This window comes from Pristis pectinata, chromosome 4 (assembly GCF_009764475.1).
Source record: "Pristis pectinata isolate sPriPec2 chromosome 4, sPriPec2.1.pri, whole genome shotgun sequence".
In the NCBI taxonomy this organism is placed as follows: Eukaryota; Metazoa; Chordata; class Chondrichthyes; order Rhinopristiformes; family Pristidae; genus Pristis; species Pristis pectinata.
The window spans coordinates 101,457,204-101,480,258 of NC_067408.1; the positions used below are offsets into that span (position 1 = coordinate 101,457,204).

The 23,055-nt window shown below is 40.3% G+C and overlaps 1 protein-coding gene across 4 annotated transcripts in view; it reads left to right on the forward strand.

Annotated features, from left to right (window-relative positions):
• eva1c (eva-1 homolog C (C. elegans)) overlaps positions 1-23,055 on the forward strand; it is a 98,893-nt gene that overhangs the window by 67,586 nt on the left and 8,252 nt on the right. For all 4 annotated transcript variants that reach the window (XM_052015345.1, XM_052015347.1, XM_052015344.1 and 1 more), the window contains exons 5-6: positions 801-950; positions 19,653-19,796. In XM_052015345.1, the coding sequence (XP_051871305.1) occupies positions 801-950; positions 19,653-19,796 (294 nt within the window). The remainder of the gene's footprint in view (positions 1-800; positions 951-19,652; positions 19,797-23,055) is intronic.

Genomic DNA, 23,055 nt, shown 5'->3' on the forward strand with positions numbered 1-23,055 from the left:
TTGATATCAAAAAGCCCTCCCATATAACAGCCCTTAAATGACAAAAAAAAAGAATTCTGTATTCCTGTTAAGCACTAAGCATATATTTCACCTGCAATCACAGTTACAACTTGAATAAAACTTCTCCCTAAGACAGTTGAGAAAAATTAACTTCACATTTGTTTAGTTATAGGTTGACTCTGAGGATCTAATGATGAGATTCATGAATAATTAAATACAATTAATATTTTCTCTGGTCTTGTAGCCTGATAAAAGGAAACTATGGACTGGAAATTGCTTAAAGATTTATCTTGGTCTCTTGCTGTAACTTTCATGGGAAGTAAATGGAACCTTCTTTCCAACACAGTTTTGAGATATTAATGCAATTATGTGGAACACTTGTTAGTTTCCCACCATGATGAGAAGCAAGCAGTATATGCGATTGAATTTTAGGACCTCTAAATTTAAAACCTAAAGCTGGGAAAATGAGAATTAACTCTATGCTATATATGTGCTAAATAGTATCCAGCAAGAACTCAGGAAAGAGTAATTTTTTCTGACCAATCTCCTTAATTATTTTAAAGGAGTAACATCTTTCTTATGATATCCTAATTGGACTGGGAAATTCAATGACATTAATTTTTAAAGTTGGTTTTAAAATGATTTCACAAGTGTTCCACAGACAGATGGAAGAAGAAGTGACAAACTTTAGATGTAATCTATGTGTAAATAGAACCTAGAGTTTAATGTTATAAGCAACACTTGGATTTGTTGTCACTCAGAAGTGCAGCAGTGGTTTAACACATTGCTTTTTCTTGCAGAGGAATACAAAAGCAAATTAGCCTGTGAGGGCAAGGAACTTAAAATTCGTTGTAAAAACTCAGCATTGATTAATATCTATTCAGCAACATATGGCAGAATGTCAAATGGAAATAAGGCTTGCCCTTCAAACCTTAAGCTGCCTGGTATTGGTAAGTCATACAGAGATACAGCTTTTCTAGCAAATGTTTATCCAAATGTTTACTAAAAAAGAGTAACAGCTTGATTCTTAATAGGTGGAAAATTGGTAAACTTGAAGGATACTGTTTAAAGTATAAAGTTTTGAAATTCACTTTTTGTTTAAAGTGATAAAATAAATCAAAATTAACCATGAATTTCAAGGATAGATTGCCTTTATTGAGAAATTGATGGAAGATCTTGGTTTACTCTGTGGCCTAGGTTCTCAGGAAATTTGGGTAAGTGATCGAATCAGGATTAGTGTCTCAACTTAGTACCTGGTTAGGTATACAATGAGAAAAGCAAAAGAAAAATTGAGACTTATCTTTTCGGTGCAGTCTCGTTAATCACCATTCATTTTCTTGTATACCAAAGAGAAAGATACAATGAGTTTTAGGCCAGTAGTTCATTGCAATGTGGCAGATGTGCCACATTGATATGGAATGAGCACCATTGTTGGTTTAATGCCTGTAAATGTGGGCAATAAGTCCAATTTCTGGACTTGGGATGCCAGACAACATGCATGCACAAATCTTTGTTATGTTTTGTGCAGAGAGTTGACAGTGCAACTTGCAAACTCAATGTAGGCTTTTACAGATCCTGTTTTTAAGTTGGCTTCCAAGTTAAATCATTCTTCAAAATTGGTAAAGTTCTGGCAAGGCAATTTGCTTTATTTGGTGCCTCTGGAGTGACTAGCATTGTTTGTGGTGTCGATTAGACTACCAAAGTCAGAATCAATAACTAGAATTAGTTTGGTGTTGATAATTTGAATTTCATTTCAAAACTACTTCATGTTGTAACAATTACAATTTTTTTGTTTGTTCAATAACATAAAGAAGTTTTCATGTGGATTAAACATTGAAAAGGGAAAGGATTTACAAATGTTTATCTTTTAGTCATGTCCAGACTTATCTACTAAACCTAACAATGTACATGAATAAATTTATCTTGCATATTATACTCTGAATATACAATAGATATAGAAAGGTATATAAAGATAGAGAGATACAGCATAGAGACAGGCCCTTTGGTCACCAAGTCTATGCCAATCATCAACTACTCATTTACACTGAGCACTTTTCTTTTATTCTCCCCGCATTCCCATCAACCCCCCCCCCCCCCCCAGGTTCCACTACTCAGTTGCACAGTAGGGGCAACTTACAATGGCCAATTAACCTACCAATCTTCATACCTTTGCATGTGGGAGAAAACCAGAGCACCTGAAGGAAACTCATGCAGTCACAGGGAGCATGTGAAAACTCCATACAGACAGCACCTGAGGTCAAGATTGAAGCCAGATCTCTGGTGCTGTAAGGCAGCAGTTCTACCAGTGGTGCCACTGATATATCTATTTAATTTCTCCAGATTGCACATAGAAGACTGTTACTTCACAGAATATTGAAAAGTAGATGCCCGAGTTTGATGAGATGATATTATGTCCAAATTGACCCATGGTGTATTATTCCATATTTCAACCTGAGTTCTGCGAGTGCATCTATTGCTATTCTCAGGTGAGGAAACCAAAATTGACACCAACTTATCCTCTTGGTTCGAATAAATTGCAATGGAAGAAAATGAATGGCTTATACAAAGTTAAACATTAGGAAAAAACGAAGGAATTTAATACAAAGTGAAGTACAGGGAGCTTGCGTTAAGGACGCATTTTCCTGTTGAAGAGTTTGCAGGCAATCTAGTTACCCTAAGAAATACAGCAAATTTGCCACCACTACTTTGGTGTGTTCTGAGGTGCTTTAGAGTCTATCCAATTTTCTTGGAGGTGTGCTGACTGTGGAAGGTAAATATAGAACACCCAGTAGCAATCTAATTGGAAGAGTCAAGTTTAGAACTCTCTGGTCATCAAACAAGTTCATACTTAAAGATTTTTTTTGCAAACATTGTCAACTTTGTAATGAACTTATTCAGGAAAGCTGAGATCAATGGTCCAATTGTTCCCATTATATCGTAGACAGTGGTTACTGTATGTTTTCACCATAACAGGGACGCATTTATATTGTAGCTACTAGTTCAATATCAGGAGTTGCACTAACAGCAAAGCAGCACCACAGGTATACTGTCTGCTTTCAGCTTCACTTTTGGACCTCAGGTGAAAGCTTTGCATCACTTGCTTATAAGCATGTGTAGGATTCCACCACCGGCCATACGAATGTAAATATTTTGAAAACATTGATGGAAAGATCTATGGATTTAAATCAAAATTATTCTAAGATAATTCTCAAATAATTTCATAGAGTTATACAGCACAGAAAGAAGCCCTTCAGCCCAATTCATCCATGCTGACCAAGGTGTCTACCTGAGCTAGTCCCATTTGCCTGTTTTGCCCATATCCCTATTAATCTTTCCTATCAATGTACCTGTCCAAATGTCTTGTGATTGTATCTGTCTCTACAGCTTCCTCTGGCAGTTCATTGCATATATCTACACCCTCTGTGTGAACCACCCTCTCACCTTAAATCTCTGCCCTCTGGTTTTACACTCCCCTACTATGGGAAAAAGACTGTGACCATCCACCTTATGATCTTATATACCTCTATAAGGTCATCCCTCAACCTTCTACGCTCCAGAGAAAAAAGTCCCAGCTTATCAAGACTCTTCTTATATCTCAGGCCCTCCAGTAACTGGTTAACATCCAAGTGAATCTTTTCTGCACCCTTTCCAGTTTAATGACATCCTTCCTATAACTGGGCGATCAGAACTGCACTCAATACTCTTAAGTGTGGTCTCACAGACGACTTGTAATTTGTGAGGACAATGAGGCAAACAAGGCAAGGCTGACTTGTGACGACCTGCAGCACCTGTTGGCTCTATACAAACAAAACCATAAAAACATTTGCTTATGCTTTTATGATCAGCTTCAACAATCTCTTTGAGAACCCCTGCTTAGGTTGCTGCAAACCCAGATTAGTCCAGCAAAGCAGGCACTTGTCAGGCTTCACATAGTTGTTGCTTAATTGAGAGAAAGTATTAAAACAGGTTTAGGATTGCAACTTACATATTCAGATTATTTTGAAGAGCAGCCCAGACACTAGAGAATTGATAGCTTCCAATTTGACAACCAAAAGACTTCTGAGAGAAATTGGACATGAAAGATAGATTCCTAAAATTTTAATATCAATGTTTTTTTTCACAAAAATTGTCAAGATCTACAAAAAGTGAAGTGACCTGACTCAGTGGTGTGTTTTGGTATGGGCTACATAAAATATGAACTGTAGGCCATAATCACCTGTGCAGTGTTTCCATCTGGGCCCTTCCATGGCTTCACAAGGTCCTAATCCTTGTCTGTTCATTGTTGAGTGGTTAAGAGAAAGGGTGTGTCTTTTAATTACGTGTAGTTTTGAACAGTAACATTATGACCTGTGGGTTGCGACTATCTGGACTAGTTTTACCTTGAATACTGGGGAACGACAAAGAGAACAGACTTTCATCCCCAGCAACCTGGGCTATCCTCCAATCCAGACACAATAATCGAAGGCACTGCATCACCTGGTCCTGAGAACAAAAGAAATTTGCAGCAGTGTCCCAGAATCTATTGGTGGCATGCAAAATAGTCCCATATTAAGGGCATGCATATTGTTTGAAAGTTTGATCCTTTGTTCTGTTTTTACTATAAAGATCAAATGGTAACAAATGGTTTAGAAGCAAGGTATACATGACCACTTGTCCGAGCAAATTCTCCGTGGTGACATAATTTGGCAATGAAAGAATATTACCAAATGAGTTATAAACATTGCAGCACACCACTAATTACCATGGAAACTGCATGTAAATTTGTATCTTTGGCATAAAAGGAGTTAAGTCAATACATCAAGTTACAAAACTATGATATAATAGAAATTAATTCACATCACTTCTTAGGTACACAACCAACAACCTTTATAAAGTGTCATCAAAGGCAGCTAACTAAGTCCACAGGGATGAACTTTGGGTTATATTCTGCCTTCGGGTAAGTTGAGGGAACAGGGTAAAAACTATGGGATGGAGGCAGGTACCTGAGGCACTTTTGGCTGCAGATCAAGCTTGAAAATGGTGTAACAGTAACAGACCTGAGGATTGCAATGTGTTAATGACTACATGTTTGATTGCTGTGCTGCCTGTTAATTACAATGATTTCAGCACAGCTAGCATTGACCACCCCATTTGTACTGAATGCATCAAGAGGAGGTCAATATCATGAGTGGCCCACAGCAGTTTAGCAAGCTGGCACAGCTTAATGCTAGATTGCATCTTTTAAAGAAAAGTCTATTTTTATTTAGAGTAAGTCCTGGCAGTTGTTCAAAGAGTGAATCTGACACTCCTTGGTTCACCACTCACCATTATTCACCAACACTATCAACTAGAATACATACCTAACATTCATAGGCTCGCACACACACACTTAGCACTGCTGTAAGCCTCAGACTAAGATCTTGCAGCTTACACATTCTGCTAACTATTCAACCATTTCAGAAGAGAATTGTACGGCACTCCCTCCTACATTTCCCTTGCAGGAAAACTGACACACAATCAGAGGCAGGATCTAGATTTTATTCGATAATGCTTCTGTAAAGCACCGTTGGGTGTGTTGCTTTCTTTTCTGCCATGCATGCTCCGTTGCTGACATCAAGGCTGTTGATTACAGTGCATAAGGGATTTTCCAGCGTTGTCACAGCTGTCTAGCAAGCTAGCGTTCAACAGGTTACTAGGATCGCTGAAGCATAGTCTTGCAGAATTGGCAGTAGCTCCATGGAGCATAAACTTGCTCATCTCTTTGGAAGACAGCACACCTCTTCCACCAGTGCCCATGCTGCAGGCTGTCAATTAGCCACCTGGACAGCTGCCAATCATGTTAAGATGGTGCAGTCCACAGCCAGATCTTACCCTAGACCACCTAAACTTGTGTTCCAGCATCATGTGCAGTCTCCCACTGAAAGTCAGCAACCCTTTACCAGCTATGCTGTCTATAAGGTTGACAATAACAGGACAGGCTGACTTTCACTGCAAGCATGCCAGCTCAACACAGTGGTGCAGCTAGTAGAGCTTACTGCCTCACAGCACCAACAACTTGGGTTCATTTCTGACCTCCAGTACTGGCTGTTTGGGGTTTGCTTGTTTTCCTTGTGAATGCATGGGTTTCCCCTGGATGCTTTGGCCTCCTCACACATTCCAGAAAAGTGCTGGTAGATTAATTGGCCACTGTAAATTTTCCCTAGTGTGTAGGTGAATGAGGGGTGGGTGGTAGAGGAGTTTGTAGGAAGATGGGGAGAATAGATTACAGTGAAATTTAGTGGGGATTGGAATTGCTCTCTTGAGTCAACATAGACTTGATGGACTGAATTGGCTTTCTTTTATGTTGTTAGGAAGTATGGAAACTTCTTCATCAGTCTGTGTGTGTTTATGGGTAACATTTTCAAGCTCTCAGGACACCGATGATGTCTAAAAAATATGGGCACCAGTGAACCTATATGTAACTTAAATAAAATGGAAAATATTGGAAGTGCTCAGCTAGTCAAGCAACATCTGTGGAGAGAGAAGATCTTTCAGAACCAGGAGAAATAAGAGATAAAGCAGAGAATGGAAAAAGGTGGTGAGAACAGAAGGTAGCATTTGTGGTAGGATGGAGGACAGGAGAAATTGATAAAAGTGATAAGATAAAATAAGATCTTTATTAGTTACATGTACATCGAAACACAGTGAAATGCATTTTTTGTGTAGTGCTCTGGGGGGCAGCCCGCAAGTGTCAGCACGCTTCCGGCGCCAACATAGCATGCCCACAACTTCCGAACCTGCACGTCTTTGGAATGTGGGAGGAAACCGAAGCACCCACAGGAAACCCACACAGACACGGGGAGAACGTACAAACTCCTTACAGACAGTGGCTGGAATTGAACCTGGGTCGCTGGTGCTGTAAAGTGTTACACTAACCGCTACACTACCATGCCTGCCCACAGGTGCTGGAACCTGCTGGTAAAGTTTAGTGAATAACAAGAGGTATGGCCAGAGGAGATGTAAATAAGAGTAAAATAAACACCCTTGTAGAAGCCATAGTTAGTGAACTGGGTCCCCAGAATCTGCACAACCACTTTCTCAAAAACAAATGGAAGCTGACTCAGAAGCCTTTTATCGACAGATGGCATACAGGATTGCAACATCAGCAAAGGAATAATAAATACAGATGCTATTTTCTGTGATAGTTACATTCCCACATACTAGCTGGCGATAGAAAGGATAATGGCTATTTGTTAGTTGTTGCCAATCTCCAACATACTGAATAATACATAAAATGTAGAATATTCCACATTGGTTCATTATTTGCTCAGATTTTGTGGTGTGCCCTGTTAGGCATTTACCCCTTCCTGTCAACTCAAAACATTTTGCTCTGTAGGTTACTAGATGTGCCATTAATAATGGGGCAGATGAGACTTTGATGAACAAATATGCCAGCAGTGTACTTCCTTAAGGATTAAAAAAGAAACAAAGAGGTAAATGGGATAATCAAGTCAAATCAAATACACAAAAAAAAATAAAGGGACATAGAAAGATTGGATAAGGATGGAGAAAGGACTGAAGAGAATACTACGATCTGCTGGAAAATTAAGATGTAAATTCTAAAATCTCTAACATCAGTTACCACCTGTGGGAATGATACTCCAGAGTTTAACGTTCCTTTTCCAGACCAGAAATCTTGTGCAGCATTGCAGAAACTTCAAAGAAAAAAAGGTTAAATGGCATCCCTCGCATTCTGAGACAACTGCCATTGGCAATACACAAAAAGTGCTGGAGGAACTCAGCGGGTGAGGCAGCATCCATGGAAGGAAATTAACAGTCGACGTTTCAGGCCAAGACCCTTCACCTGACCTGCTGAGTTCCTCTAGCACTTTTTGTGTATTGCTCCAGATTCTAGCATCTGCAGAATTTTTTGTGTCTGCCATTGACAATAAATGCATAAAAGCAGTAATTTCACAAAGCTCATTGGGGACTTTGAGTTACCATTTCTGAGAGGCTTACTGTGAATCAGTGCAATTCATTGAGTAATTTGTGTCAGTTAGCAATTTAGAATCATCTCCGGACCAGTGTTATTTCATGATATTAATGGCCTTCCAAGTAATTAAGAGAGATCTTTCTTATTTTAAGTGGGGATATACTCTGTCAGTCTCCATTATCTAGCCATTGCCAACCACTTAAGCAAGCATATTGCAATTATATTAAAATAATGAAAGTAATTACCAGATGTATTTTCATCATTTTGAATTATTGCAACCCTGGACACATTTTGCATCCAACATTGCTACAGAAGATACAAATTTAAATTGGTTCAAAACCCCATTCAACTGATTGCTCAGTTATCAAATGCATGTAGGTTGCCAGCAACTCTTTAAATAAAAATTGCATTGAAATACCTCTGTGACTTGCTGAAACTAGTTTTGGTTCTTATACCAGGGAGAGACTGTGGAGCCCACCAAATTCATACAATCAACTTTGGCACAAAGTCAGCAGGAGTAAGGAGTGCACATTCATGGCAGGTCTACAGTCCACTATAGTCAAAGGCATTGACAAGAGAGAAAAGGGGTGCCATGTAGCACCCCTCATCAACCATCTTAAAATTGTGCAAAATGAGGTAATGGGTGCAAATGCACATTTTAGGAAAGCCCAACAAACAGTATTTCATGCAGAGGAGCTCTGGGTGATTATTTCCTCTTAGTCCAGAATCAGTGAGACCAATGGTTGCACTGCCAAAGCTAGCTCAGGATTTTCCAGCAATTGAATCTAGCCTTACTCGGTATGGTGCCATTTCAAACTTGCACCAAACTAACTGAAAGAACCATGAAGGGATTACTTGAGTTTAAAATAGTTAATGCCTTCTCGTGTAAAGGAAGAGTCTTTGTTTCTGAGTTAATGTTGAGCTTTTCAATCCAAAAATACAAAGAAAATATCAGAAAAAAAAATCTGTTGCTGAAGTCTTGAAAAGATCCTACTGTTTCTTTAGAAAAGGAAGGAAGTGGAAGCTATATCCTGCTGTCTTTACTCTCCATATACAATTGGCTGTCACTCACCCCCTACACAGCTCACATTTTTCTCTGGAAAGTCAGCAGTTCAATACACTTGGAATTCCGTGCTAGTAAGCATGTAACTAATGTCTTTGTAACTGACAGGAAAACATTTGTTTACACAAAATGTAACTGGCATTATTTCAAACCCCAAGAAGAGTGTTCTTCAAAATAACTTGAAAATAGACACATTAGAAATTTTTTTTAAACTACAAGTTTCAAAAAATGTGCATTTGCCAATTTATTAAACATAAAGTTCATGCACAGATTTAAAGGAATTTTGATTAGCAAAATCACTTGGTTTAAACTCCAGATGAAGAATAAGATAAAGTTTGTCATCTAAACTTGCCTACGGTAATTTTCTGATATTTATTTATGAAAAATAAATATAGTCACGTAAAGACTTTAATTGTCCTTGTTATCATTGGATTCCTTGCAAACTGTGTAATATTCCAGTAAGCATTAAATCAACAGCAGTGATAAAGTGAACTGCAGAGCCTAATACTTTTTTAAAATGTGTAGTTTAGTAAGAAACTGCAGTTGTTCAGTAAGGTGGGCTAGTGCCTTCAACGTCAAAGTCAAAATTGAGCATATTGTTATATGCACAAGTACATGTATGCACAGGTGCAATGAAAAACTTGCTTGCAGCAGTATCACAGGCACATAGGGTCACGTAAGCAGCATTCAAAAGGAAAACATAAATTAAACATAAATTGTACACAATTCTTACAAGAAAGAACACAATTAAAACAAAGAAAACATTTTTTAAAAGTCCATTTTCAAAAAGGACGGAGAGAGAAAACAGAACTACCGACCTGTTAGCCTAACATCAGTAGTAGGGAAAATACAGGAATCCAGAATGAAGGATGTAATAACAGAAAACCCAGAAAATAATAGAATTGTACAGGGCAGCATGGAGTGATGCAAAGGAAATCATGTTTGGCTAATCTATTGGAACTCTTTGAGAATATGATTTGTAAAATAGTTGAGAAGAAACCAGTGAATGTGCTGTATTTAGATTTTCAGAAAGCTTTTGATAAGGCCTGGCAATATGAAAGTACAGGAACTTGAGAACTGGTTAATGCAAATAAAGGAAACAGTGGGGATAAATGTTTTTTTGTCAGGTTGACAGGGTGTGACTAGTGGAGTACCACAGGGATCGATGCTTGCATCCCATCTATTCACAATCTGTATCAATAATTTGGCAGAGGGAACCAAATGCATATTTCCCAGTTTGCTGATGATTTAAACAAAAACAAGATGGGTTTGTGAGCATGGAGGAAAATGTAAAGACATGATAAACAATTGGGTGAGAACCTGGCAGATGGGGAAAAATATGAAGTTATCCACTTTGGTGCACAAAACAGGAAAGCAGCATCTTTTTTTTAAATTAAGAAGTAAAATGTTATGTCGGCCTTCATTATGACAGGATTTTAGTACAGGAGTAGAGATGTCTTACTGCAATTATATAGGGCCTTGGCAAGACTACACCTGAAGAATCATGTAAAGTTTTGGTCTCCTTACCTAAAAACAAACTGCATATTTGAAATAAGAGTGCAGCAAAGATTCACTAGACTGGTTCCAGGGACACTGGGTTGTTGTATATGGAGAGATTGAGTAGATACTGTAGAGTTATGGAGACTGAGAGGTGATCTTAATGAAACCTACAAAATTCTTTGAGATGCAGGGAGGATGTTTCCACTGGCTGAGGAATCTAGAACCAGGCGTCACAGTCTGAGAATAAGGGATAGGCTATTTGAAATGAGGAGAAATATCTTCTTGGAGGGCGGTGAACCTTTGGAATTCTCTACCGCAGATGGCTGTGGAGGATCAGTTAATGAGTTCATTCAAAACGGATTTTGATATATTTCTGGTTGTTAATGAAATCAAAGGAAATGGCACTGAGGTAGAAGATCAACCAACATTTTGATGAATGGTGCAGCAGGCTCAAAGGCTGGATGTCCTACTCCTGCTCATATTTCTTACGGTCGTTGTGTAACAGAGCACCAAACATGTAAGTAATCTCATTCCAGTTCTACGTAGCACAAGATTACCTGAATTTTCCGTCAATTTTTCGTGCAGGATTAATGTGTAACATTTCAAGCTGAGTTGCTTGTGGGGCAGAGAAGCAGCATCATTGGTCTGCATCTTCCTTTTCTATTCTCAGACCTCTGAGTTAGTGCTGATATTGGTTCCCAAAATATCCATTAGAGATGAGAGGTGTTCACATTCTTCTATCTCTTATAATCACTTATGATTATCAATTTATTGTTAAATACTGTATTTTTAAACTGCCAGTCTTGTACATTAAGCATCAGGGAAATTTCGGAACAAAATTAAACTGTGCAAATTGATTCATACCACATTCCCACTGTTTTCGAAGGAAATACTGCTTGAGACCATACATTGGCCCAGATTGGTCAACATCATTACAGTGGCACATTTATATTGTGGAGGAAAAAACAATGGAAAAGAAGGAAGAAATTGTACAGTATATAACATACTGTATCAGTAATCGTTATCACTCCATATTTATCTGAGATGGCTTTACTATCGCCAAATTAAAACTTATCATCATTGCTCCACCCTTATTGAATTCAATGTCAATTTACATTTTCCTGTTTTCAAGCCTCTTTAAAAACCTAAAATGGCACAGATCGATGCTCCAAGCTTTGTACGCAAAATGGAAAGCAAAATCAAATCAGTGGCTAAGAATTTCACCCAAATTATCAAGGGGACTTTGAGCTATGCCCACAATTATCCACAGTTCAATGTTACTTGGCAAACAAATTATGCCTTAAGGACTCAATTGGCATATAATGGATAGCAGTGTCCACATTATGCAAAAGCAGTAATTGCGTACATCCACAGTCGCACAAACACTCTGAACATGCATTCAGATTACCTTAATGGTGCTCAGCCTAGCTTGAAATGCACACGCTGCTAATTTTCTTGCCCTTAAAACACATGTCATTATCTTGGCTGGCTAATTAATTAGTTCAGGACTATGTTTAATGCACAAGGCAAAATCCATTGTACAAATGGAGTAATTAAGCAGTGCTTGGCAAATAACAATTGGATTCTTCTAATAATGCCTGGCCAGCTGAGTAGTTCCAGCATTTTTTGTTTTTATTAGAAAATACCATCCCATGCCCACACTTTGGGAAATCTAACCATCTGGACGTGTTTCTACTTCCTGCATGCAGCAGAGACTGAAGGGTGGGGCACCAGTGGAGAGGACCATGAAGGTATGGTCAAGGGAGGCGGAGGAGCACATACAGGATTGCTTTGAATCAGTGGACTGGACCATATTCAGGAATTCATTAATGGATCTGAATGAATATGCCACAGTTGTCACCAACTTCATCAAGACCAGCATGGACGAGTGTGTGCCACAAAAACAAATCAAGTCTCCCAAACCAGAAGCCCTGGATGAACCAGGAGATTCATAGTCTGCTGAGGGTTAGATCTGTGGTGTTCAGGACTGGTGATCCAGAGATCTACAAGAAGTCCAGGTATGACCTCCAGATGGCTAACACATGAGAGAAGAGGCAATTCCAGATGTAGCCAGAGACACAAATGGACACTCCACAGCTGTGGCAGGGCTTGCATGCCATTACCTCCTATAGGGTGAGAACAAATAGCATAAACAGTAATGAGCATCACTCCCTGATGAGCTTATTGTCTTTTTATGCACGCTTTGAGAGGCAGAATAATGACACACCTGTGTGAGTGCCCACAGCACCCGATGACCCTGTATCAGTTCTGAAGTCAGCCTCAGTCTTAGAGGCTGACTTCAAGACATCCTTCAGGAGAGTAAACCTTCACAAAACATCAGCCCTAACGGTGCACCTAGTTGAGTGCTAAAATCCTGCACTGACCAACTGGCTGGAGTGTTCAGGGACATCTTCAACTTACTTCTGCTGTCTGAGGATTCTACCTACTTCAAGATGGCATCCATTGTACCAGTGCCCAAGAAGAACAGGGTGACCTGCCTCAATGACTACCGTCCAGTAGCACTTACACCCACCATAACGAAGTGCTGTGAGAAGTTGGTTATGGCTGAAATCAGCTCCTGCCTCATTAAAGATCTGGACCCATTTCAGTTCACATATCACCACGATAGGTCTACAGCAGACACTATCTCACTGGCTCTCCACTCTGCTCTGGACCACCTGGACAACCGGAACACATACGTCAGGGTGTTGTTCATTGACTACAGCTCGGCGTTCAAAACCATCATCCCCTCCGAACTTGTCATCAAGCCCCAAGACCTGGACCTCTGTACTTCCCTCTGCGTTGGATCCTCGACTTCTTCATTGGGAGACTACAATCAGTGCGAGTTGCAAATATTATCTCCTCCTCAGTGAACATCAACACAGGTGAACCTTAGGGCTGCGTGCTTTGCACCCTGCTCTACTCTCTCTATACCAATGAATGTATGGCTAAGCATAGCTCCAACACCATCTACAAATTTGCCAATGACACCACTGTCATTGGCAGAATCATGGATGGTGACGAGGCGGCGTACAGGAGTGAGATAGGTCAGCCGGTTGAGTGGTGTCATAACAACAGCCCTGCGCTCAGCGTCAGCAAGACCAAGGAAATGATTGTGGACTTTAGGAAGTGGAAGTCAGCTGAACATGTACCAGTCGTCATTGATGGGACTGCGGTGGAAAGGGTCTGCAGAGGGAGGTACAGAGGTACACTGTGTCACCACCTCCGAGGACCTATCCTGCGCCCAGCACATAGTTGCATCCACAAAGATGGTGCACCAGCATCTCTATTGAGTTAGAAGTTTAAGGCATGTCATCAAGAACTCCTGACAAACTTCCACAGATGTACAGTGGAAAGCATTCTGACTGGTTGCATAATGGCCTGGTATGAAAATTCCAATGCACAGGAACAATAAAGGGTAGTGGACTCAGCCAGTTTCATCATTGGTACAATTCTCCCCACCCTCGAGGACATCTACAAGAGGTGATGTCTTGGGAAGGTGACATCCATCATCAGGGACCTTCACCATCCGGGCCATGCCCTCTTCTCAATGCTACCATCAGGAGTAGGTACAGGAGCTTGAAGACCCACACCTCAAGGTTCAACAGCAGCTTCTTCCCCACTGCCATCAGGTTCCTGAACCAACCCGAAAAACCCTAACACTACCTCGGACTATATTTCTTTTTCTCTCTCTCAACTTGCACTAGTGTAAGTGTGTTTATTTTGTTGTTTATTTTTGTGCATGTGTAAGTTATGTATAGTTTATGTCAATTTGAGTTTATATAACTTATGTTTGTCATGTTTGCAATGCACTGTGCTGCTGCTGCAAAAAGCTAATTTTCATGATATTTATACTCTGTGTACGTATACCTATAACAACAATAAACTTGAACTTGTACTTCTTCTGGTCACGAATGAGCTGGTCCAGTAATGTTTCTGTTCAGTGGTGACACTCAGCATGCTGATGGTGGTGACTTGTTACATGCCGCTTATCAACACACATGTGAATGTTGCTTAGGTTTTTCTACATGCAGAAAGGAGGTGATTCAACTAATGGGGAGTTTTGAATGGAATTGACCATTGTGCAGTCACCAACAAACATCCCCATTCCTGACAATATGGAAGGAAGGTTTTTGATGAAACGACTGAAGGTCTAGCACACTGCCCTGGGGAAGAGATGATTGCATCCAGCAACCATAATCATCTTCCTTTTTGTGAGGCACAACAGTGGAGAGTTTTCCAGTTTTACATGCACTCTTGATGCCACACTCCATCAAACGTTGGCTCGATATCAAGGGGCACTTCGTCTCTTCTTGCGTCTGGAATTCAGCTTTGTGGTCCACATGAGTTTGCAATGAAGTCTGAAGCCAAGTGGTCCTGCATAAACTCAAACTGAACATTGCTGAGCAGGTTATTGATGAACAATTAGTACTGTTGTCTAAACTTCCATCATCTTACTGATGATGGAGAGTAGACTAGTTGAGTGGTAATTTGCCAGATTGGATTGGAGACACGAGAGACTGCAGTTGCTGGAATCTGGAGCAAAAAACAAACTGCCGGAGGAACTCAGCAGGTCAAGCAGCATCTGTGAAGGCAAAAGGATGGTCAATGTTTTGGATGGAGATCCTGCATCAGGACCCAGGTTGAGTTTATCTGTTATTTGAGGACGCAACATAGCTGAGCCTTTTTCTACATTGTTAGTTGTTTGACACTGATCTCAGCTTCTTTATATTCGCCAGAAATTCACTGAGACTGTTGCACTCATACCTCAATAGCACAGGGACATGAGCAATGGGGACAAAAGGTGAGGCCACCAGAATCTTGGCTCCTCCTGTCCCCAGTCGTTAAGCACATTGAGGATGTGTAAGATTGTATGTATATGTTTATTTAATGAGCCCCTCCAAAAGCAAGCAAATGGGAAAAAGGGGGACAGGAGAGAGTGGCTACTGGCAGTTAGAGAAATTGATGCTGATGCCATCCAGTTGGAGACTATCAAGGCAGAATATGAGGTGCTGTTCTTCTAATCTGTGTCTAGCCTCAACTTGGCAGTAGAGGAGGACGTAGACAGACATGTCGGTGTGGGAATGGGAAGTGGAATTTAAATGCTAGAACCAGGAGATCCTGGCTGTATGGTGGATGGACCGAAGGTGCTCAAGCACCTCCTATTCCGTCTTGGCAGTCTCCAACCTGACAGCATGAACGTCGATTTCTCTAACTTCTGGTAACCAGTCCCCTGTGTCCCCCTTTTATCCATTATCCCACTGACCCCATCACCCTTTCTCTTTCCCGTCCCCTGCCCTCTCGATCTACACATCACCCACATATTCCTCCCTCCAGTTTCCCTCCTCACCTTCCCTTTATTTCCATGGTGCACTGTCCTCTCCAATCAGATTCCATTCTTTTCAGCCCTCTGTCACTTCTACTCTCCCCCTCTCACCTGGATCCACCTATCACCCGCCAGCTCTTGCTCCACCCCCTTTACCCCCCCCTCCACCTTTATATACTGATTATCCTCCCTCTTTCCAATCCTGATGAAGTGCCTCAACCCAAAATGTTGACTGTCCATTTCCCTCCATAGATACTGCCTGACCGCTGAGTTCCTCCAGCATTTTGTGTGTTGCTCCAGGTTTCCAGTACTTGCAGTCTCTCTTGTCTCAGTTTAAAAATGCCAATCAGCCTTTTGAACTAACCAGATTTCTGTCCCAGATTTTGTGGGTACATGTTGACACTTAAGATGAGATATCTTTATTAGTCACATGTACATCAAAACACACAGTGAAATGCATCTTTTGCGTAGAGTGTTCTGGGGCAGCCCGCAAGTGTCGCCACACTTCCAGCACCAAATAGCATGCCCACAACTTCCTAACCTGTACCTCTTTGGAATGTGGGGGGAAACTCACGCAGACACGGGGAGAACGTACAGACACCTTACAGACAGTGGCCGGAATTGAACTCGGGTCGCTGGTGCTGCAATAGCGTTATGCTAACTGCTACACTACCGTTTGCGTGTGTGTCTGCAGACATTTCCCTTGTGTTACTGTGCACAGCTTTGGGTTTTCATGCTATCACAGAAATCCCGAGGTTGCAATCAGCAAGTCACCTCTGTTCATTCCAATGTGCTGTGATGCAGGACACTCATGGAGCCCAGTGAGGGAGCACAACATTAAATCGATTCCCCACTATGTTGGACATGGCACAGAGACTACTTCTCCATTCACTTCCATGGAGAGGAATATCTGCAAGGAATAAGATACAAGTTAATTTAGATTTTTTTGTTAAATTGTTTGAGAATATTTGAATGTTTTGTTTAATACTTTAGTATTTTTAATTTTTTAACAATTTAATTCTTTTAGGTTTTTAATTGTTGCAATTGTCTTGAACAGATTTTGTATTTCAAACTTTGAAAGACTGACAACCTTGACAATTTTCTGAGCTGCAAGCTGCAGCTTAACTAATAAAGTATTGTTCTGCCAACCACCCAGCATTCTTCACATGATCCCGTTATATCACAGAAGTCCACTCACAAGGCCACACCATAAGGGAGATGCAATAGACAGCAAATGCTAGAAATTGGAGCAAAAGCAAACTGCCGTATGAACTCAGTGGGTCAAACACCATGTGTGGAGGGAAAGGGATGCAGAGTCACTACTCAAAAAGTCAATCATCCCTTTGCCTACACAGGTGCTGCTTAACCCGCTGAGTTCCTCCAGTAGTTTGTTTTCCACACCATGTAGGATCTGTATCACAATCACAACCTGCCGCAGGGGGAGCTTCACTATTTTCATAAAAACTTCAGTCACCAGCAGCAAACAGCTTGGCAGTGACTGTAGATCTTGAGCTAAGTATTTGCACAACTGGATGACTTTCAGTGTCAGCAGCCAAGACAGGCACAAATCTTACTAAGGATTCCATGATGGTTCCAAAGAAGTCCACACAGCTGGCAAATTCTCCTAAACCCTTCATGGATAAAAGTGTTTCCTTTCAACTTTAGGTTTGGTCAGAATAGTAATTGAGATGTGGGTTTAATAACTCCAGGAGGGGAATTCAGGGTCATTACAACAGCTCTGCATTTTTTAAACATAATGTTGCTGAAGCATTACAGCCAGTGTCAAAATGATTACGTGTTAACCTTGGGTTTGATTCGGAGCCAAATCTGATAGATTTTTCATGAATTCCTGAGGAAGTGACAGCTTTTAATTAACAAAGTGATGGAAAATCTGATATGGCCTGAGGGGGAAAAACGATCTCTAATTTGTTCGCTTCTGTTTCGGGACCATGGATTTCAGAATCATCTAATCTAGAGTATAGATCCAGTCTTAGCAGTAAGAGGTGTGAGCCTAGTACAATTGTAGAGATGCTAAGAGAGACCCCAGGATTCTCTCTCTCTCTTTTTCTCTTGCTTTCTTTCACTCTTTCTCATTTTCTGATCAATTGCAAACAAAATGACATTTGGATTGGATGCTGCACTGATTTTACATCATAAAATACCCAAAGCCATTAAAACAATCCTACTTTCTTGTTAAATACAGCAGGGAGATAGTTAATTCAAGCTTTTTTTCTGAAAGCATCTTTTATTTATCATAACTTAAAACCTAAAACATTATCTATAAAGATGGAAAAACGTTGAATTCTTCTGTAGAATCCATCCCACATGGTACGGAATTGCGAATGTATGTTTACACCAAAGCTTTCGTGGTATCCAAATGATAAATTTTGTAGTGTTACCATAAGGCTCACAGAGCAGTCAGTATTTTTTTTAATCACCATTAAGTTCAAAAAAGATTTTGTTTCATTTTGGTTGCTAGTATCTTAACAGCTGATGTGAAGTTAAAGCATTGTGTGGGACTGAAAATCAAAAAAAAAACTGCAGATGCTGAAAATCTGAAATAAAAACAGAAAATGCTGGAAATACTCAGCAGGTCAGGCAGCATCTGTGGAAAGAGAAACAGTGGAATTTTCAGGTCCAGGATTCACGGATCACCTTTCCACGGATGCTGTCTGATCATGTGAGTATTTTCATTGTGAGACTGTGCTTCTAGTGGTCTCAGACCACATGCTGAGCTGAAAATATCAAGCACTGCTGTGGTTATGCTTCGGAGCAGGTGTCAGTTTGAAACAAAAGCTACTTGAATTCGATAAAATCTGCAATATAACTATTAAGCAGAACATCAGTATTGAAAAATATACTGAGGAGGTGGTCCAGTTACATTCTAGACTTAATGAGTCATCCGAGGGTCGCAGCGCAGAGGTTAGGATGGAGCAAAAAAAAAGAACACAAGTGGATTTGCAACGTTCTGCCAACAGACAGGTTTTCACCTCTCCAATCACAGCTGGAGAACAGCACATGGTTGAGAAAATGTGAGGAAATTGTTGTTTTAAAAGGATGAAAAGATTTAGACCATAAATTCTGAGTTTTGAGAGAGGGTAAGGATTGACACAAATTAGATTATTTTTATTTTAATCCATGACAATGGCTTGCTGGACCACTGTTTGTCAGAAGTACTAACAAAGCCAGTAATCACAATCAAATGATGTAAAAGTTAATTCATCTCTGCTTTTACAGATTTTTTGCATTCTCCGTGTAACAAGGGCAAAATAATTGTAGAATTTTTTTAGTGAAAACACAAAATATTGTGAACAACACCTTTTCCTAAAAAGGCACCCTATTGATAGCATATTGTTGTTTCTAGCGGCCATCTTATGGTGAGGGTATGGGATGGCTTGCCTGTGGGTCCATAACCATAATCTTGAAATGGTCCAGAGAATCCCCTAACTTAGTCATGTATCAGTTGTGATCAGGAGAAGGGAAACATTTAAAACATTAAAATAAACATTTTAAAAGACAATTTAAGAGATAAAAAAATTTTCAAACACTCAAGAAAAGTAATGTAAAGACACAATCAGAAATATGACTGGTTTGGATTTGCATCCACTTCAGCACCCCCTTCTGCCAACTCATCCACCCACACAAACAACCTGTCGTGGCTGGTGATTGCATTGGCAAGACTGGAGTTAATTGCCATCTCGAAGTATATGACTCATTGCCCATTTTGGAGGCACATTAGGAGTTAACTTACACTGCCATATGTGGATGGTTCATGTGTTTGTTAATTTATATCCTGTTTTCCTGTATTACAGAATGTTTGTCACACACTGCCTTGGAAGTCGTAGCAACAAGCTGTTATGGTAAACAAAACTGTAAAATTGTTGTCAGCAGCCACTATTTTGGAGACCCTTGTTTACCTGGAATGCAGAAGTATCTCAGTGTCATCTATATATGTGGTAAGAATAAATCATTTCTGCTTTAAAATACTTATTTTCAGGGAGAAGTGGATCAGACTTCAGAAGAGCTTTTTTTTAAATTTCCTTCCACGGCTTGTCAAAGCTCTTATAAGAATTATCAGAATTGAAAATTCAATACAAAACAGCCTGTCTGCAGATAAATCTGTTAAAGGCACTGACAAAATATACACACATCTTCATAAGCTGCTTTTGTTGACTAACAATGGCAGCTTTAGAGGCTTGAAGGATGACAGTTGTATATGCATCCCATCAGATTGTTACAACAGAGAAGTACGGGTATATGCCACAGAGGTCGGTGCTGGGTCCTCTGTTCATTGTCATATATTTTAATGATTTGGATGAGGATGTAAGTGGCATGATTAGTAGGTTTGCAGAGAACACCAAAGTTGGTGTATAGTGGACAATGAAGAAGGTTGCCTGAGGTTACAACAGAATATTAATCAACTGGGAAAGTGAGCAAAGGAATGGCAGTGCCCTGGGAGTGTGGTTGAATAGAGAGACCTAGAGGTACAAGTGCATAGTTCCCTGAAAGTTGCAACACAGGTGGACAGGGTGGTGAAGAAGGCATAAGGCATGCTTGCCTTCAGCAGCCGAGGCATTGAGTACAAGAGTTAGGATGTCATGATACAGTTGTACAGAACATTGGTTAAGCCACACTTGAAGTATTGTGTGCGGCACATCACAGGAAATATGTGATTAAGCTAGAGAGGGTGCAGAAAAGATTCACAAGAATGTTGCCTGGATTGGATGGCTGGGTCTGTTATTAGGAGAGATTGGATAGGCTGGGTCTGTTTTCCCTGGAGTAAAGGAGGCTGAGAGGTGACACAATAGAGGTATATAAAATAATGGGAGGCATAGAGAGGGTAGATAGCCAGACTCTATTTTCCCATGGTAGGGGTGTCCAAAACTAGAGTGCATAGATTTAAGGTGAGAGGGAGAAGGTTTAAAGGGACCTGAGGGGTGAACTTTCATACAAAGAATAGTTGGTGTCTGAAATGAGCTGTCAGAGGAGGTGTTGGAGGCAGGAACAATCACAACATTTAAGAGGCATCTGGACAGATACTTAAATGAGCAAGGCCTAGAGGCTAAGGGAATTAATGCAGGCAAATGGGATTAGTATAAATAGACATGATAGTTGGCACTGAATCGGTAGGCTGAAGGGCCTGTTTCTATGCTGTACAACACTATGACTAATTCAGAGTATTTTATATCTTCATACTTCACACTGAATTGCAGCTAAAATCTTTGTGCTGCAATTTTCCACACCAGCAAATTCCTAATCTTACTGATAGCTTTGATGTTGTGTTTGCCTATGTGATGACTGATAAAATTTAGTACTTTTGATTCAGGATCTCACAGTGTTGAATCACAGAAGAATTCAGTGGGCAGCACTTTGCTGGGAAATACCAACAATTCCACACAGAAGTGCTGGCCTTTCTCAGTGTAAGTGCTACCAAGTTTGGGATTTGCAGACGAACTTGCTGGCTGAGTTTCACCAATGATTCCATGACCATGCTCAGATACTGAACCCCTGATGGCAGAACGTGTATTTACTGCAATTTGCCATCAGTTGTACCAGGGAGGCTGCCTGATGAACCTTTGGCAGGTTAGATCTGACATAGAACCATGAGCCTATCCATTGAAATGGAGAGGAACAGTTGCCAGGGAGAAGGGTAGGATTAAGTTAATATACTTTGTTTCAATTAATTTTACTTTCATGTTTTCATTTATTTAAAAGTACTTTCAAGTTATTTGAATTTTTATTTTTGTAAACTTTTAATCATTCTACTTTTAATTGTTTCAGTTATTTTTAATAGTTTTTAAATAATTTGTCTGTTTCTGAAGTCAGGAAAATTTAGCAGCATTTAAAATCCTTCATAGGTTTGGCAGCTGACTGGTTGGTTTGCCAGTGGTGAACGTTCTTTCAGAGTGGGTGAGCTTATATTGGTAGGATGTGACCGCAATAGGTTACACATGGCCTTCACAGCATGTTTGGCCCCATCACTAAGGATTTGGATGGCAGTTACCAGCAATTCAACACCAGTGGATCCACAAAAGGTTATGTATAGGTTAGTGCTGAACACAAGTAACTTGTCACTGGCATTGACAACAAGCTCTGCCCTCAAGTATTAGTAATAATGACCACAAAGTTAACAGCTAGAGGAGGACCCATGAATATCCCTCCCAATGGCAGAGTCCAGCACACAAGTGTAGCAGACAAGGCTGAAGTGCTTGCAACTATTCTTCAGCCAGACACATTGAATGAATGATCTTCCTGAGGGGTCTTGTTTTGTTCGACATGACATGAAGAAAAAATGAGTGCATTGGATACTGCAAAGTTTATGGGACCTGACACACTGCTATAATAGTGAAGACTTGTGCCCCAAAACTGGCCACACCATTAGCCAGACTGCTTCAAGCAGATATAACACTGGCATCTACTTGATAGGTAGAAAATTGTCCAACTACATGCCGTCCACAAAAAGCAGGATGAATCCAACGTGGGTAATAAAACTCCATCAGTCTGCAGTGAAGTAATATGCAGAGTGTGTAGAGCAATATGTGGGGATCATGGAGAGCCTGGTTTATTCAAGGTCCTTTCCAGACTAGATACAAATGCATAGCTATAGATGCATGATCAAATGTGCCATATAATAACATCACACTTGTTAACATACTTGAAAGAGGTCTATCATGTCACCTTGAGAATATCACTTCAGAAGGACTAATGTCTGGATACTGCCAGGTTGACTCCAGCTCCAGCAACACTCCACAAATTCAACATCATCCAGGACCAAGCTTGACTGACGGCCCTTCTACCATGCTGAACATTCACCCCCTGTTCCATTGATTCATTGTAGTTGTGGTGTGCACCAGTGACGAAATCCAAAGCTGCAACAAGAACTGTCTTCCACATGATCTCACAAATTGAAGAGAAGAACAAGTAGGCATCTAGGAACATTAATACCTACAAGTTCTCCCAAAGTCACATGCTAATATGATTTTCAAATATATCTGTATTGTTGGCGGATACACCTTGCCTAATCATAGTACTGGTGTACCTTCAAGGATTGTAGATTACAAGAAGGTAGCCCACCATCATCTTTTTAGGGGCAATTAGGCTTGGGCATTAAATGCTGACCTTGCCTGCAACATTCATAATCCCATGAGGAAATAAAGAAAAAGTAATTCAACTAAATCAGGCAGTTCCTTAAGATCTCGGCCTTTTCTCCTTGGA